The sequence below is a fragment of the Pinus tabuliformis genome, chromosome X (assembly GCF_031772625.1).
Source record: "Pinus tabuliformis cultivar Carrire ecotype Pingquan chromosome X, CPIR1, whole genome shotgun sequence".
NCBI lineage: Eukaryota > Viridiplantae > Streptophyta > Pinopsida > Pinales > Pinaceae > Pinus > Pinus tabuliformis.
This window is the reverse complement of record NC_142308.1, coordinates 257,161,002-257,177,281: the sequence shown is the minus strand read 5'-3', so window position 1 is coordinate 257,177,281 and position 16,280 is coordinate 257,161,002. Positions and strand designations below refer to the sequence as shown.

The 16,280-nt window shown below is 36.2% G+C and overlaps 1 protein-coding gene across 1 annotated transcript; it reads right to left on the bottom strand.

The window, feature by feature from the left end:
- Positions 1-5,113: 5,113 nt before the first annotated feature.
- On the bottom strand, positions 5,114-15,727 carry LOC149139354 (uncharacterized). The gene is made up of 3 exons (XM_089452937.1): positions 15,238-15,727; positions 15,066-15,146; positions 5,114-5,358 (listed from the first exon to the last, which is right to left on the bottom strand). Exons 1-3 carry the CDS (start codon positions 15,717-15,719, stop codon positions 5,355-5,357), a joined length of 567 nt encoding a protein of 188 aa, XP_089309063.1. The 5' UTR covers positions 15,720-15,727; the 3' UTR covers positions 5,114-5,354.
- Between the last annotated feature and the right edge of the window lie 553 nt (positions 15,728-16,280).

The window sequence follows — 16,280 nt, the reverse complement described above, 5'->3', positions numbered from 1 at the left end:
CTTTGGGCGTGTGTATATATATATATATATATAAGGGAGTCTTTGGGAGTGTATATATATATATATAAGATATAAACAAATACTTACCAAGAGTTACTTCCCACCATTATGTATGTTTTTATTAGCACAGGAGTTAAATTGTAAATGTGTAGAGATACTAGTGGTTGCTACCCACCAAAATGTATGCAAGTTGCGGTGGATAAGCAAGCAATTAATTTATCCACTTCACATGTCATTTTATTAGTTTTTGCCAAAGAAAAACTATAGGATTTGATATAAGATTATGTTGTTCCATAAATATTTTATTTGAGATTGAAAGTGAGAGAGAAATAATTTTACTTCTCCTTAGTATAGACACTTAGAGTGTAAGAGTGATATTGTTGGTGTTTTATAATATTTTTAATTAAACAAGCCAAATACATCTACATTATTTTTTTTTAATAAATTTTTTAAAGAAACATATTTACATATATCTCATATTGAATTATAAAATAAGCCTCTCAACTCAATTATAATTATGAAATTATTAAATAATAAATAACATCATATAAATATTTTCACATTTACTAATACAATTATAAAATTATTCATAAAACAAAATAATAAAACATAATTAATATACTATTACATTATTACACTAAATTAATATATTTATTAATAAAATAAATAATTGTACTAAAAACCATTAATTAATTATTAATAAAATAAATAATTGTACTAAAAACCATTAATTAATTAATTAACCAAAACTACTTATATCGACTCTATTAAATTTTGGAGTAGTACTTTTTAAAAATACATGTGACGTAGTTATGGATGATGGTCATGCATGGAGAAGACTACGGGGTTATTCGATTTCCCACGACTCCTCTTCTCAACTCTCATTTGCAGCTGTCGTTCCTGAGGTCTGACAACGAACAAGGGTCGTCGCACAAATTGAGCATTACTTCGGTTTTCTTCCAAGTCAACTTCACTCCATTCTTTGTCCAGAGACCTTTGGCTATCTGTTGTTTAATGGCTCAGCTGAAACAATGATTCCTGTCTGGAAACGGGAAGTAAGCGCGCTTGGGGAATTTTTATTTATAATCTAAATATCCAATGATAGTTAATATTTCACCGAAATCCATCAAAAGTGTATCTGAGAAAAATTAAGTGTTAGAGCATATAATATATCAATTAGGCTTCTGGTTTTATTAAAGCCAATATATGATCTTGGCATCAGTTCAAAAGAACCCTAATCTAAAGCCAAAGTTGATAGACTCGCCAAATCACATTATCTATGTTTACCTTTTCCTTTTCCATTGTAACAAGTTCCATTTCAATAGGTAGGTGATCTTGGAATCTTCGTGATAATCAATGAAATATTTTATGCTAGTGAATTATTAGTGGAGTAAAGTATTTTATGCTAGTGACTTATAAATAGAATGAAGTATTTTATGCTTGAGGCTTATAAGTGGTGAGAATTTAAATGAAATATATATATATATATATATATATATATATATATATATTTTACTTATTCTATATAAGTATAAATTCAAATTTATATTTCTTTTACGGAAATAAATGGCACTCTTTTACATTCATTCTTTTTCATATTATAAATTTTAAATATATTATAATATAATTTTTAAAATATCAAAAATATATACATATTATTATAATGAGCACTAACATATTTGAATATTTGAAAATATAAAATAATGCAAGTAAATTTTATAGTTATAGTTATTTACTTTTACGTTGTTATTATGAGGAAAACAATTTTGTAAAAAAAATAATGATTTGATAACAAGTATTGTTATTTGTTAAATTAAAATAACTAAATAAAAAAACTTAATATATTTTTAAATCTCATATTTATAATAAATAGATTTACGTATAAACATAGTTATAAGATTTTTTTGTTATAAGCATGTGTATTCAATTATATATATATATATATATATATATATATATATATATATATAATATAAATAATTTCTAACTAATATATATTTTTATAAATATTTATAATGTTTAACTAATATATTTTTAATTAGTTTTTATTAAAGATAAGATTTATAATAAATAAGGCTATATATAAATTTAGGTAAATTAAAAATAAAATAATAAATAGATAAATAAACTATTTTATAATTAATTTAAAATGTCTCTAATTCTTGGTATAGTCTTGGGTAGCTGAAGCTTAGTGAAATGCAGTCGTTTCTTTTAGTCAAATATAGTCGGTTTTTTTCTAGACATTTGAATGGTCAGTCTCTCTATTCAAATGGTTACCATGATCTAATTCTTCATCTTGTCCTGGCGATGAACCACACTTGCTGGTTCGAAACGTGTTGACAAATGAATTTTGATGTGATTATCGTAGAAAACATCTTTAAAAATAATTTGTTGTAAGATGGTAGGGAGATGAGGACTCAGTAACTGATTTTGATAATTTCCATACATATGGGGAGGGGGGCAGTTATCTCCTTTCTTTTCCTTTCTTTTCTTGACCCCAGAGATAAAAAGATCTTAAGAGGGACAAGGAGGGGTTAGCCACTAGGAAGAAGTGAACCACGTTAAGAAAGAGACACTGAGTGATAATATTGCCAAGGGTCTTACCTCGAGCTGGCTTTAACCTAGTGGAAACTCTCCGATGAGATATAAATCTGATGTTCCGGACTGGGCCAGGAGTCTCTCGAGGTCTGAGAAATAAATTAACCTGTGAAGGTTGCAAGACACCAACTGTTATGGAAGTGGAAGCGAGGGGGAATTTGGACATAATCGCAAGTTCTATTGGAAGGGAGGAATAGTCCCATCCTTATTCCGTCTTCTTGATTGGTTGTGCACATTACATATAAATACTAATACCCTACTGGTAATTTTCTGATGAATTTTCTAATTATTGAAATGTTCTATTAATTACTAAGACATGTGGTAACATAGGAAATTCCCTTTCTCTACAGAAAATAGATATGATTGTTCTATAAACATTTCTTAACATGTGTAAAATTAATTCTAGAGAAAGGTATATTGGTGGGGTACATATTGTATAGGGACATGACTGTAAGATATTGACTAGATTAATCATAGAAAAAAAGTGGAGAAGTTCAGTCATTTAGTTATGTTTGCTTGTTCATTTACAATGTTTAATTGGAGTTAAGTTTAATATTTCTATTTAAATATCATGGTTCTGTTAGAACCCAGAAAACATAGAAGACAGGGTATATTAATGAAATTATATTTAAGAACTAATCTTACTATAGAACCATGTCAACCTTAAATAGAAAATCACATAATTATAAGTGTTGGGGAAAAGAGATAATCAACGGCTAGAAGTATCACCATATACAAACATGTAAACTTGAATTACAAATCAAAGAAAATGAGGTTCTAGAATTGAACACTTTAGCATATTACACAGAAAGCTAATTGAGAAATTCAATTTAGCGCAACAACGAGAATTACATAAGCACTCTTTATCATTCGAATCCAAAGCAAGGTGTAATTTCATCAAGGACAAAGGGTTGAATGGTTACATCAAACTCTTGAATCTGGGTTCAATGTGAACTTGCCGCCAGAACAAAAATTTTGTAGCTAAAACAAATGGGAAACTCATTCCAGGGCGATATAACTCAATACAGAAGGTAATAATTTCTTATTGTCGAAAATAAAATAGAAAAATGAAATTAAAAAACCCATAGATATGACTTGGGAAGAAAACATTAATTAACAGTGATGCATAGGATTTATCAAGAATGTAAAAGCCGAGCCTTGAAGATTCAATCATGTAACCCAAGAAGAAATTTCTGTAGTGGCCACAACAATAGACAACTTAAAAAAAATAACTTATAACAAATCTTAGTAGAAACTTGGCAAAAGGGGTATCAATTAAATTAAAATGAAACCCTGTAATGCGAACCTAAGTGTTGAAGCATTATTTTAAATTAATCAAGAAAACAAGTTACAAAATTCACTGCAATCAAAATCTACGAAATGCATCCTTTCCACTTGCTTAAGCAAAAATATGGAGATATGTAGAGTAGGAAACATGTTTAAATAGAGATTGAAAAAAAACCCAAAGTTTGCATATGGTAACCAACATAAAGTTGGAGGACGTAATTAATTCCTTATTACTATCACAGTTGGGGAAGGGGCGTGGGCCTCAGTCTTCAGAAGTTTAGTAATTAATGGTACAAAGCTTAGGGAAATCAACACAATTGAAATGTTACACAAATGAAGGGTAATTAAAGAACCCACTTGAGGGTTTCTCATACACAGTCTTGAGAGAAGCCACAATTATGGGAGAGCGTGCAACGCATGCCAGAACACAAAAAGAGATCAAAATTTCATTAGTCACCAACCTATAACTGAAGGATAGTTACTTTTGGGTAAACCCTTTGAGTCAACCACTTTGGAAGTGGCCCTGTAGTCCTGCCACTATACCTGGAATAAGAAGCAAGCCACTCAGTTATGGTTTAATCAAATAAAAGAAAGTAAATGAAATAGTTCAATAAGTAACTCAAACAAGCAAGGGAAGGCTTTACTCGAGTCTGTCGTGGAGGGTAGGACTTCATTCACTCGGATCGAACATAGAAGAAGAGAGAACTTTCTACAGTGATGAAACTGAGCGTTACTAGATAACCCAGATCAAGGGAAGGGTTGATCGTTACACAACAGAAGGGTTGTAGCGGTATGGTGCTATTCTTACCGCAAAGAACTAGTAACCCAAAGAAAATTTGCAGAGCTGTGTTCCTAGTCAAGAATGGAAGTGAATGACCTCTGCTTGCAGCTACCCAGAAAGTTGTTACCCTAACTCTACTCTGGTTGACCGTGACCATTGAGCAAACTCTATTTGATTCAACCCCAAGATCACCGCCGTCTGGCCTTTGGGAGTCTTGCACACCTGGAGCTAGTGTCTCGGAGTTTCGAGAACCATCCAACGCCAATATTAATACAATTGGTAACCAGGAACAAACTTAGGTTAACCTTCTATAATGAAACTTTGCTTATGGTTTCATAATATAGGGGAGAGATTCCTAATGTTGTGCAGGGACCAGTAGTTGTTATAACACTGGTCCCACCAAACCACCAGTGATTAAGACTTTTGAAACCAAAATTTAGACAGAAATAAATAACATTATGTATAAATAAGTATTAAATTATGTCCAAAAATCACCCATACATTGACTGGGCCCACAACTGTCCATAAATAGTATTTTACTACTTAATATTGCAAAACATATTGACCCAAGTAGAAAACAGCTAGAGCCATAAAGACTTCCAAACTGGTCTATTCCAGAAGTACAAAACAGCAGTCACTTCAACCCCCACTCATCAGAACTGCAACTTTGCATCCCAAATAAATATGCCTACCTGCACATAACAAAAGGAATGTATGTCAGCATAACTGCTGTGTTGTTCAACAGCTAAACACCCTATGTTCAATAAATGACACCCAACCCAATAACAATTAAATCCACTTTGTTCAATAAATGACACCCAACCCAATAACAATTAAATCCACTTTGTTCAATAAATGATACCCAGACCCAATAACTGCAATAAATGACACCCATCTCACTCTATTTCTCATTAAAACAGATCAAAGCACATGGATCAACAAATAAACAATTCCCAACCATTAGATCACATCAAATTAAATCCATACCACACATTCAAAATGAAGCCATTGCAATCCATGTGCATCCATGTCCACCAATTAAAATCAAGTCCCCAAAACTATAAAATAAGTCCACCCACTGTTGAAGTTCATCTTATGCTTTCAAACTATTCAGCAAACTTGAAGACAACATCACAAAACAGTGGCCAATATATTCAAGTTAGTTATATGAATTACAACTCATTCTTCTTACAGTTCTGTTTTCATTGTTTTCATTTATCAGATTTCTTACATTACAGTTCTGTCCATAGGGTGACAGTTAACCTATACAGTTACAGTTAACCTTTTTTATACAGAGTTTATGTATGTGTTCTAGCTTATTATATCATCAGCTTCATAGTGATTACAGCTTACATATCACAGAGGTTACGTATGTCGTGTTAGTACTGTAGTCATAGCTTGTTTACTTTACAGGAATTGAACCTTAGCTTACACCTTAGCTTACAGGAATTGAGCGAGCGATTATTATGGCTTGGGTTCTATGCAGAATGAGTTAAAACATAGAGCAAATAAGTGAATTTCTACTACTGGTGAATGGACCATAGAACTGTAAGATTTTAGATAATGAGAAAACACAATTATAAGTAACATAGCAGATGACCGTCTTATTGGCCTTCATATCTTTTCACCTCGTTGAGCTCGAGACCTTAGGGTATGGAGAGCCCGAGCCATACGAAGTTGTAAAAGTTGGACCAAAGGAATGGGGATTTACATAACTCAGCTCTGTAAATTAAGTCACAGATAATGGAGAGAAATCTTGGAGCAGAGATTGTTCTTCACAATATTCAAAATAACTAAATAAATTATATGAAAAATATAAAAAATAAATGACTGCAATGAAACTCGATTAAACTGAAGTAAAACCGATTGTCTATGACACCTAGGAGACCATAGAATCAAATGTAATAGTGATTACAGCTTACATATCACAGAGGTTACGTATGTCGTGTTAGTACTGTAGTCATAGCCAATAGCTAATCACTGGAAGAAGAAACATGACTCGCTATCCTTCCAAGCAAGCAATCCCCACATCCCTTCCTGTTCCTTATATAGTTTCATCTCCCTAGCCATATCCAATCGGAGACCGAGTCTAACCTTGAATAGCATCAGAATCAAAGCCAGCATTCGAACCATTTCCAGCCCAAGATTGATGCAATGCAAAAAAAGGTAGGTAGTAAAAAGGCAGTTAGTACTGTAGTCATAGCTTGTTTAGCTTACAGGAATTGAAGCTTAGCTTACAGGAATTGAGCGATTATTATGGCTTGGGTTCTATGCAGAATGAGTTAAAACATAGAACAAAAACGAATTGTAACTTTAATGACTCTGATAAACTTAGTAATTTTTCACATATTTTCAGACCTTGACAATCATCATTGAAACATCACATTGAAACATAATCGAAAGACATTGAAACATAATCGAAAGACATGTATTTTCAGAAGCATGAAGCTATTGAGAAAGCAAAAATTTTGATATTGAGTCGAAAGAATGCAAATAAGTGAATTTCTACTACTGATGAATGGACCATAGAACTAAGGAATGGTTTCTTAGAATGGAAGCCCGAGCGGATGACCATTTCTCTTTATTGGATTAGATGACTGTAAGATTTGAGATAATGAGAAAACACAATTAGGTAAACAAGCATGGTTAGAAAGAGTCATATGTAACTACTGTGTTCTAATTGCATAACTACTGTGTTCTAATACATAATCAATACATATGGATACACTGTAATCACTGTATATGTATATCCTAATGTAATACATATGGATAGACTGTAATCACTGTATACGCATATCCTAATGTAACAAGCTCTGTTTCCTCATTACTTTGATTTCCATGGTTCTACTTATGGCACTGATTCAACCATTAGTAATGATTACACTCTACTCTATAAGGTAAGTACATATTGAATAGACCTACTTATTACCTGTATTCCCTAATCTTTAACAGATATAAGGAGAATGACGTAATTCATACATGTTTACATACCTCATTGGTTTAGCTGTATAAAGCTGTTGAAAGTAAATGGAAAATGATATATGAAAACAGTGACATACATGTTGATAATTTCCTGTAATAGAGGAAAATTATTTTTGCAGAAGTAATAAAGCATAATTTGACATATATTCTAATGTCTAAATGAAAAGTAATTTTTGCAGAAGTAATAAAGCATAATTTGACATATATTCTAATGTCTAAATGCATGCAATAATTTTACAGGTTGTTGCATCTATGGCAAAAGGAAGTTACTCTGCTCGTACAAGGAGAAGTGGTAGGAGAGTGACAAGGGGTGCGCAGCTGCGATGCACATCGTCCGATGATGACAGGCCAGCTGATGTCAATGCCGGCAATGCACCAGGGAACATTGTTGAAAATGACCATGTGATAGCCGCTGATGTTAACACAGCATCAGCCACAGAACCACCATCAACAACAGTCCAAGGGGCAAGCTCAACTAAAAAGATCAGTGCTATAAGAGGATGGACAAAAGAACAAATGTTAGTTGCAATTGACGACATAGAGTTTAATGGATACTCAGTTCGGGCATCTGCAAAAAAACATGGTATTCCTCCCTCATCAATACATTATTGGATAAATGGACTGACTCATACAAAACGTAGAGGGCCTCTTACAGTTATGACTGAGGAGGAGGAGGCCGAGGTGGTTGAGTGGTGTAAAGAGATGGCCCAACTGGGACATGGGCTAGAGTTGATACAACTCAAATCAACAGTTGCTCAAATCTGTCAAGGGAGGCCAAACCCATTCAAAGATGGGTTTCCTGGTAAATCATGGTGGTTTGGGTTTTAAAAAAGGCATCCAGAACTTGTATTGCGTACTGCTGAGGGCCTTGACAGAGACAGAGCATTAAATTTGCGCCCTGCAGTTGTGCAAAAATTCTATGACACACTTTCTAGTGCTTACGATAAACATTCTTATCGAGCAGACCATATATGGAACTGTGATGAAACAGGTTTACAGGCAGGGAGGAATTGTGGCATGCGGGTAATTGCCAAGAGAGGGAGCCGAAATGTGCCAAAGATTTTGCCCAAGAGCAGGGAGTGGATAACTATTTTATGTTGTGTTAATGCAATTGGTACTTCAATCCCAGGATTTTATCTATTCAAAGGTAAAAATCAACTGAAAAACTATATACAGAACTGTGAACCAGGTGCATGCATGGCTGCACATCCCCATGCATGGATGACTAAAGAACTGTTTCTAAGTTGGCTTTTTCACTTTGCTGCATCGGTACCAGGTGGCGTCTCGCCTAATAACAGACACCTTTTGATATTAGATGGCCATGGGAGCCACATGGCTGTACAAACAATTGAGGAAGCAAACAATTTAGGCATCGACCTGTTGACATTGCCCGCTCATACCACTCATAGGCTGCAACCCCTTGATGTTAGTGTGTTTGGCCCTTTCAAGAACTATTTCAGGTCGGAGCGTGCTGCATGGATGGCAAAGAATCCAGGGGTTGAGGTGAAAAGGTTTGAGCTAGCAGAGCTTGCAAGTAAAGCTTTTAAAAGGGCTTTGACACCATCAAATATCAAGGCTGGCTTTAGGAGGACAGGAATCTGGCCACTGAACTATGATGCTCTTATGCATGATACTGGTTGTAGCCGAGCGTTTCATGTGGATGGTCAGGAAGAAGGGAATGTCCAAACAAGTGTTGAAGTGCAAGAAGTAGATGACCAAGATGATGTTGTTGCAGCTGGCAATATGATTTCCCTGTCTCAAGGACACTTATATGCTGAAGATGATGAAACTGTATGTGAAACACAATATAACAATGAACAAATTCCTAGTAACATGGAGATTGTTCCACCAACTCAAGAAAATGAAATTCCTGTTGCTGATATTGCTAATGATATTGTTGAACATGCAGTTGACAATGACCAATTGACATTGCCAAGCCAAGTAACCCCACCTTCATGGCTAGCAGAAGCAATGATCAATATGAATGCACATAGTGTCTCAGCAACCAATGAAGAAAGCATGAACATGCCCTCACAACCAGTAGAATTGAACAGTGAAATTGTTCATTTTTTTGTGGACAATAGATCAATGGAAGAAGATGAAGGACATAATGAGGCATCAAATGAAGATAATGATATGGTTCAATCAGTTCCAACAGATACTGAAAGGGAAGTACCAAGCAATGACATGCAGGTGGGAGGGGTGGAGAAGACACTTGGACGGTTCCTAAAGCTACCAGTAGAGAGAGTATCAATGAAAAAAAATCAAGGTGCACCAGGTAGTCTTCGTCTGGGCCGAAGCTCACAGTTACTCACCTCAGAGGACTATATAAACCTGTTAGTTGAGTCAGAAAAAAAGAAATTTGAAATGCAAGAATTAAAACAGAAAAAGAAGGATATAGTCAAGGAGAAGAAGGCAGCAAGGATTGTTGCAGCACAACGTCGAGCAGAAGAACAGATTGAAAGAGATAAAGCAAGGCAAGTTAAGGACCAACAAAAGCAAATGGCAAGACAGGAAAAGGAAAAACGAAAGGCACAACAAATGCTTGAAAAGGAACAAGGGATGATCAACGATACAAGAATAGCTGATGAAACCAGGATTATTTCAAACTCATTGGACTCCATTGCAGAAAATACACCATTATTCCAAGATCTCATAAACATTCAAGTGCCCCACTATCAAACTGAGGGTTTACCCACTTGCCTTGTTCCTACCAGAGCTGGTGTCAATTCTCTGTATGCTCATTACACACCTCCACTTAATGCAGGGGTCAGTAGGGAAAATGTGAGGTATGGGTACTCAGTACCTCCATGGTTGGAAGCTGCAAATTGGAATCAATCATATGGCATCAATCAACCATTTCCTAATCAGCCCTTGACTGGTAGGCCAACCTACCTGGCTCAAGAAGGTAACTCGGGGAGTTTTGGCACTCAAGATTCTCAGGGCCATAAAGAATAGGGGTGCCATATGTTTTTGGTTCTAACCACATTATGATGTGGATTTTGGATAGATTGTATCTTTTTCTTGGCACAGAAACATTTTGGCTTACAACACTAGATTGTATCTTTTTCTTGTCACAAAAATATTTTGGCTTAGAACACTAGATTGTATCTTTTTCTTGTCCTAAGAAACATTTTGGCTAACAACCTAGTAGTGATTTCTTGTGGCAACCTAACTGTGTGTTGATAAGAAATTTTCAATGGAATATGTCTTTCTGTAAAATATTAATTATGATAAAACTATTTCTATAAGTTATTCTGTGCACCCTCCCCGCCACGTCAGAAAACCACGCGTAAAAGCACATGGAGCCGGTACAACACCTGTCCACCATGGAGCTCATGTGTTGGCCATCATATCATTGCATAAAACTTTGTGTTCGCGCCATTTCACAGGTTTGTTTGGGGTCATTGCTGCGATGTTTGGGGATTCAATAATAACATTTCAAGTTGCATATGAAAAAGGCTAAATATAGAAATCAAATGACCAGACAATCTTATTATGATTGAGAGCACTCATTATCAAGTTGAGAATGAAAAAGGATAAATACAGAAATCAATGAGGAGGCAATCTACCTCATAATAAGTTTTATTAAATGTGAAAAAGCCACTAATAATTTTATTGATTGAGGGGACACTTGAGAAATTGAGAGCACTCATTATCAAGTTGCATATGAAAAAGGCTAAATATAGAAATCAAATGACCAGACAATCTTATTATGATTGAGAGCACTCATTATCAAGTTGAGTATGAAAAAGGCTAAATACAGAAATCAATGAGGAGGCAATGTACCTCATAATAAGTTTTATTAAATGTGAAAAAGCCACTAATAATTTTATTCATTGAGGGGACACTTGAGAAATTGAGAGCACTCATTATCAAGTTGCTCTCATTATCAAGTTGAGCATGAAAAAGGCTAAATAAGTGGACCGTTATCTAAAGGAACATCATTCAACTTGATAGCTCATGCTTCAACCATAATGCTTACAAAGAAATTTCTACCCATTGTATTCTGTAATAGCTAGTCAGTGAACCCCAAGACGGGTTGGAAACAGAGACTACTTCAGATATTCACACAATGAGTAAACTATTATATCATATACTAATTTACATTAGAACTTTGAAGTGAACATCTGAATCAGAGGGACCTAGGAATAAGTCATATTTGCTCATTTATATGATCCACATCCTTAATTAAATTAAAATGAACAGTAAGGCCACTGAATGTGCAAGCCCCATTCTTGGGAGCAATTGGAGGGATGACCTTGTTCGCTGGAAGTGAAGGAGGGAGAAGTATAGCTTTGTCCACTCAACTCCCTCACAATTAGATGGAAACCCTGAGACAGATACTCTTGATCATCCCGTATTGAACATTCTTTCGATTTCTATATGTGGTTCCATATTAATATGTCTCGGTTCTTCTACTTAGTGGACAGTTCACACCTCAATGGCTCAATGGCTAGACAGTTCGCACCTCAATGGCTCAATGGCTTTTCATGTGGTCAATAAATTTTGACATCAGATGTTAGGAGAGATGGGTTTGACACTCAACCCATTAATCTTTGGATGATCTTTTCTCTAAGAGCATTTTATACATTGTATTTTTTATGCCTTCGATCTCAACATTGAAGGCATCAAATTTGCAGCACTGTACAAAGCTCTAAACTCACTTATGGCTCCAATAAGTGGACCGTTATCAAAAGGAACATCATTCAACTTGATAGCTCATGCTTCAACCATAATGCTTACAAAGCAATTTCTACCCATTGTATTCTGTAATAGCTAGTCAGTGAACCCTAAGACGGGCTGGAAACAGAGACTACTTCAGATATTCACACAATGAGTAAACTATTATATCATATACTAATTTACATTAGAACTTTGAAGTGAACATCTGAATCAGAGGGACCTAGGAATAAGTCATATTTGCTCATTTACATGATCCACATCCTTAATTAAATTAAAATGAACAGTAAGGCCACTGAATGTGCAAGCCCCATTCTTGGGAGCAATTGGAGGGATGACCTTGTTCGCTGGAAGTGAAGGAGGGAGAAGTATAGCTTTGTCCACTCAACTCCCTCACAATCAGATGGAAACCCTGAGACAGATACTCTTGATCATCCCGTATTGAACATTCTTTCGATTTCTATATGTGGTTCCATATTAATATGTCTCGGTTCTTCTACTTAGTGGACAGTTCACACCTCAATGGCTCAATGGCTAGACAGTTCGCACCTCAATGGCTCAATGGCTTTTCATGTGGTCAATAAATTTTGACATCAGATGTTAGGAGAGATGGGTTTGACACTCAACCCATTAATCTTTGGATGATCTTTTCTCTAAGAGCATTTTATACATTGTATTTTTTATGCCTTCGATCTCAACATTGAAGGCATCAAATTTGCAGCACTGTACAAAGCTCTAAACTCACTTATGGCTCCAATAAGTGGACCGTTATCAAAAGGAACATCATTCAACTTGATAGCTCATGCTTCAACCATAATGCTTACAAAGCAATTTCTACCCATTGTATTCTGTAATAGCTAGTCAGTGAACCCTAAGACGGGCTGGAAACAGAGACTACTTCAGATATTCACACAATGAGTAAACTATTATATCATATACTAATTTACATTAGAACTTTGAAGTGAACAACTGAATCAGTGGGACCTAGGAATAAGTCATATTTGCTCATTTACATGATCCACGTCCTTAATTAAATTAAAATGAAAAGTCACTGATACAGTAAGGTTTTATCGTTGGAGCCCGAGAAGGGTTAGTTATTGAAATGCATTTTATGTATGAGAACATAATTCATTACTAAAAATATTTATTCTCTTATCTCTGTAACCATCAGTAACCGGTTTTGGAATCGACTGTAAAATGTGTGAACTTTTTTTTTCAGAGAAAAAAGCATCACAGATTATATTGACAATATAAAAAACATCATAAGATACAAAAGGGTGGCATATGACAGCCACTATCCGAGACATCTCGAGGAAAGGAAAATGTCAGAGGTCCGAAAACATATACATCAGGTTCAGGAAAATAGCAAAAAGCATCAAAATTAATAACCAGGAGTAACAAATTCCAAAAACGAACAAGACTTCTCTTCCTCCATAGTTAAATAACTGCAATGGTAGACTTATACTGCCCCATACATATGGCCATTAAAGAATTTGTTATTTTCAGCGCAACCAAAAAAAACCCCAAATTTGCTTAAACTGTAAATATACTCAAATTAGTCAATTGTGAGCAGCGTCAACATGGAAACAAAAAGGACTGTGTATACAGGATATCCATATTGCAAAACATATACATCAGGTTCAGGAAAATAGCAAAAACACCAAAATTAATAAGCAGGAGTAACAAATTCCAGAGACGAACAGGACTTCTCTTCCTCCATAGTTAAATAACTGCAATGGTAGCCCATACATATGGCCATTAAAGAATTTGTTATTTTCAGCGCAACAAAAAAAACCCCATATTTTCTTAAACTATAAATATACTCAAATCAGTCAATTGAGAGCAACGTCAGCATGGAAACAAAAAGGACTGTGTATACAGGATATCCATATTGCAAAACATAGCAAAAAGCACCAAAATTAATAACCAGGAGTAACAAATTCCAACAAATTCCAACAAATTCCAAAAACGAACAGGACTTCTCTTCCTCCATAGTTAAATAACTGCAATGGTAGACTTACACTGCCCCATACATATGGCCATTAAAGAATTTGTTATTTTCAGCGCAACCAAACAAACCCCAAATTTGCTTAAACTGTAAATATACTCAAATTAGTCAATTGAGAGCAGCGACAGAGGGTTTCGAGGCTTCATTTCAAATACAAAAAGTGAAGTTCCTGACAGAAGCTTTCACGGACGAGGAGAAGATAAGTTATGCAAGTCAATTGAGAGCAGCGACAGAGGGTTTAGAGGGTTCGTTTGGGGTCATTGCTGCGATGTAGGAGTTTCCCTTTGTATTTCTGCTCGGGGGCCGAGGGCACGGGACGGCCGAGGAGCACGGGACGGCCTTGGATAGCACCGAAAACAGCAAAAATAACAGCGAGGGCACGGGACGGCCGAGGATAGCACGGGACGGCCTAGGATAGCACCGAAAACAACAAAAATAACAGCGAGGGCACCGGACGGCCGAGGATAGCATGGGACGGCCTAGGATAACAACGAAAACAACGAAATTTCAGATAAACCCTAAACCTTCAACAACAAACAGCTCAAAATATCCCATAAACCCTAAACCTTCAACAACAAACAGCTCAAAATATCCCATAAACCCTAAACCCTCGGAAAAAAATCCTCCAAAAAATGCCATAAAATGCCATAAAAGTTTACAAAATATCCAAAAATAGAGATGTTGTGTTGAAAAACACAGAGAATGCTGGTAGGATTAAAATCCTACCGGGTACATGGTCGCCGACCTCCCCCACCTTCCCTGGAGCTCGCCAGACCTTCTCCACACCTGCAACGACGTTCTGCACACCTGCAACGAGAAGAAAAATATATATCAGGGAACTGAAAACCACAAAAACACCACCACAAAACAGCAAATTGACAGCAAAACACCATTTGACCTCGAGCTCAGTAAAACAGCGACCGACTCCTCCCCAAACAACAAAATCGTCGAATAAGACCAGCAACAGAGAAATGCTAAACAACTGACATTCCAGAACGACCAAGAACTCCAGGCGGAAAAGCACAAGAAAAGGAGAAGCGCTGTGCCAACCACAAACCCTGAAACTCCAGCAAACATTCGCACCAGCACCTGCATACCAGGCGAAGCGCGCAGGTCCACAAACCCTGTCAACCGAACAAACGCCTCAAACAGCACACGAATAAACGACGAAGTGCGCAGGTTCCGGGGCCGTCCCGTGCCATAATCGGCGGGGGGCTTCGCCCAACAACCGGCCCCGAGCAGAAACACAAAGGGAAACTCATACATCGCAGCAATGACCCCAAACGAACCTGTGAAATGGCGCGAACACAAAGATTTATGGGTTGATAAGGTAGCCAACACATGGAGCTCCACGGTGGACAGGTGTCGTACCGGCTCCATGTGCTTTTACGCGTGGTTATCTGACGTGGCGGGGAGGGCGCACATGTAATGGCGACCCTCCCCTATGGCAGGTACAAAATCTGAATTTTCAAACATGCGAATTAATTAGGATTATTTTGTCTTATGTGTGTCATGTGTTACCATGGATTAATAGGTTTCATATAAGGTGATGTGAAGTAATTTTTTTTTTTTTTTATATGATGTTGTTAATTTGTATTGGCTTATGCATGACCAGTGATATCAGAGCATTAGGTTGCAACATTGTGACCTGATTTAGGCACTTGTGAATAACAAACTCTAAATGTTCCACAGAGAGCCATAACTAAGGAACCATGAGGAGAGGAGCTGGAATTACTCTACCTGGAAGACCCTTGGTTCATGGTTTGTACCCTTTTCAGAAGCTAACCCAGAGATGTGGGTTCAACTGGGTGGGGAGATTAACAATTCCAACGTCGTGTTGATAGAGACCGTGCAAAAGGTATGGAAAGAAATGGAAAATTTGCGTGTTGATAATGAACGATTGATGTTGGAATGGGAAAGAATATTGAAAAGTATTTCTAA